Below are 2,953 nucleotides of genomic sequence, written 5' to 3' on the forward strand. Positions count from 1 at the left end.
AATTCTCATCTACACACAGGAGCCTAGAAAGTATATTTTTCTTACGATGATACCTTGCCAAGTTGCTACGTGTAGCTTCATATTGAAATTCTTTTTGATCGTCAGTTAAACTGTGAAGTATCCATTTTGCTAATTTATTGACCAGACCTAAATCTTCGGTTAGTACCCTATGCACAGTTGAAGAAGGAATACCAAGTTGGTTAGAAAGATCATTGACACTCACCGTAGGTGACTGACGGAGAGCTTCTGCGATTCTATCTCTCCCTTCTAATCTATTTGATGACATTGGTCGAGGATCCCGTACCTCATATTCAGCGGACGTTCGACCTCGTTTATAGGCATTGAGTTAGCGTTGAATTATTCATTTATTTAATGCATTGTGGCTAACACATTTCACTAATAACCAGTGTGCAACTCCTCCAGAGTAATCTAATAGGGCACAAAATTTCAGGAATATTCGTTGTTCCACTACACTCAAAGATTTTCTCAAATACTCCATCGTAAATACTGCAACATAATTAAAACGAAAAGTATACGACACTGCTATACTGAATGAGCAATACTATCATGTTACAATTTTTTTCGTCAGATGGCGCAATACCATGCCAGCTGGAAAGAAAAAGGTAACACCAGAAGAAGGATGACCTAATATATTCACAAACGTCACAAAGTAAAGCGTTGATACGTGAAAAATCATGATCACCTAAAAATACAGAAGAAAACAATATACGATGTATCTTCGATTTTTAAAAGAAATCATCGGACGCGTATGGAAACGATGTTTACGACTACATCTTTAGTTATTTTTTATAGGTGCCAAATGATCTATGAACGCCGAAAAATGTGGCTCCAAAATATTCTCTGTTAAAATGACGACGCTACAAAATCAGTGCGAAAAACACCAATTCCGCACTCAAATTACGACGAAACATATTGATGAGGCTGTTTGGAACAGTGTGTATGAAACAGTTTAGTGTGAGATTGGACAAAATATTATGCTAAATATGTTATTGAGCAAAAAAGCAATCAATATTGGAAATTCTAAGTAATAGGGGGTTACCAATATCCTGCACAAAACTAAAAACTCACTCGAAAATAATTCGTTTAGTAGGTCAACATACTTCGATATGTTCAATTCTTTATAGTTGTAAATATTTGTAGGGCATTAGGACAATTTCGGCAACGATACTCCTTTCGTTTTTATCGTAAATCATATTTCTCGTTTATTATTTATCTTAATACTTTTCAAATATTCCATTGTTCCAGTTGTCATCAATGATGAAATGAATGACGTTGCGAATCGGAGCGTGAATAATGCCCTGAAGAATATAAGGGACAGCCACACGGACTGGCTGCGTGAAGTAATTATCATTCAAATAAATGGATCTGACCCTCATGACACTTTGGACAAAATCTGCACCGCATGGGACAGAGCAGTGCGTGACGGTGGACATGGAGTCCCAGATCTCGTTGTAGATGTAACGAGAAGTGGCTTTGGGGCTGAAACAGTGAATTCATTCACAGCAGCAATGGGTGTGCCAACGCTTTCCACGCAATTCGGACAAGAGGGTGATTTAAGACACTGGAGAGATTTGAAGGAAGATCAAAAAGGCTATTTGATACAAGTGCTACCACCAGCCGACTTAATACCAGAAGCTATACGTCAGCTTGCAATAACCATGAACATCAGTAATGCTGCAATAATGTTTGATGAGAACTTTGTAATGGATCATAAATATAAGAGTCTTTTGCTCAACGTACCAACAAGACATGTTATTGTGAGGACAAAAGAGGTTGGGGCTATTGACGCGCAGTTATCACAGCTGAGAGATCTTGACATCGTTAATTTCTTTGTATTGGCGAAAGAGGAAGTCTTGACTGCGATTCTCGATGCTGCTGAGGCAAAAAACTTCACAGGGAGGAAGTATGGGTGGTTCGCATTGAGCCTTGATGAATTTATACCCAAGTGCGAGTGCAAGAACCTCTCGATTCTTTTTTTCCAGCCCCAATCCACCAGCTTCAGTCAAGAGCAATTAGGGGGCTTGACCAGCAAAGGACTCCTCCAACCGCCATTGATCACTGCTGCTTTTTATTATGATGTAACTAGGCTTGCCGTTCAGGCTATGAGAGAGGCTACTAAAAATAATCTGTGGCCAATAGACCCTCAACATATTACATGTGATGAGTTCAGTGGTAACAATACTCCAAAAAGAAACTTTAATTTTTTGGAAAAATTAAGGAACGTCAATCGGGAGGTGCAGTTCGAACAAACTTATGCCGGATTCCATTGGGGAAGTAAGAATGGCGAACATCGAGCGAATTTTACCATGAAAATGAGTCTTGCGGTTATTGATGATGGTAATGCGATCTCTACAAACGTCCTCGGGGAGTGGCCAGCGGGGATTGACTCTCCATTGAAGGTAAGTTTAAGAACGGTGAAGAAGTAATTGATAAGTAAATCGCAGATTAAGGAATAAATATTCATTGCCTAGAATGAACATGGTATTAAAAATTAAATCTGGTCAGGGCTCTAACCCAGTCCCAACTCATCGACTGTCGATCACATACTTCGAGAGGTCATGGGGTCGATTGTGCCGTCGTATCGGTTGGTTGTCAATACGAAGAGACTACAAATCTTGATATTTATGGTCACTCTCATAATATTGTTTCATTATTAATTTTCATTAATCACGGTTTTTTCAAGTCTTGGTTGTAACACTGATGGTACAGTGTCTTTAGTAAATTCTTGCAAGTCAAATGAGAGCAGTGAAGGATAAATTTTATGATCAGTCAATGAATCAGCCCCGGATGGTCTTACGAGGTTGCAAAGGGTGTCCCATTGACTGGCGATTTTGTAATCATCGAGTATGCAGTCAGTCAGTGTTTTTGCTAGAGAGTCACAAGTCGGTGGTTCACACATTTCCATAAATCTAGATGAAATACCTGATAGAGG

The 2,953-nt window shown here is 39.1% G+C and overlaps 1 protein-coding gene across 1 annotated transcript; it reads left to right on the forward strand.

Moving 5' to 3' along the window:
* Window positions 1-869: 869 nt before the first annotated feature.
* LOC107044637 (ionotropic receptor 25a) lies at window positions 870-2,447 on the forward strand. The gene is made up of 2 exons (XM_029126566.1): window positions 870-954; window positions 1,267-2,447. The coding sequence occupies exons 1-2, from the start codon at window positions 870-872 to the stop codon at window positions 2,445-2,447; spliced, it is 1,266 nt and encodes a 421-aa protein (XP_028982399.1).
* The last annotated feature ends 506 nt before the right edge of the window (window positions 2,448-2,953 follow it).

The sequence above is a fragment of the Diachasma alloeum genome, unplaced genomic scaffold (genome assembly GCF_001412515.2).
Source record: "Diachasma alloeum isolate Michigan unplaced genomic scaffold, Dall2.0 Dall_scaffold_00773, whole genome shotgun sequence".
NCBI classification, from domain to species: domain Eukaryota; kingdom Metazoa; phylum Arthropoda; class Insecta; order Hymenoptera; family Braconidae; genus Diachasma; species Diachasma alloeum.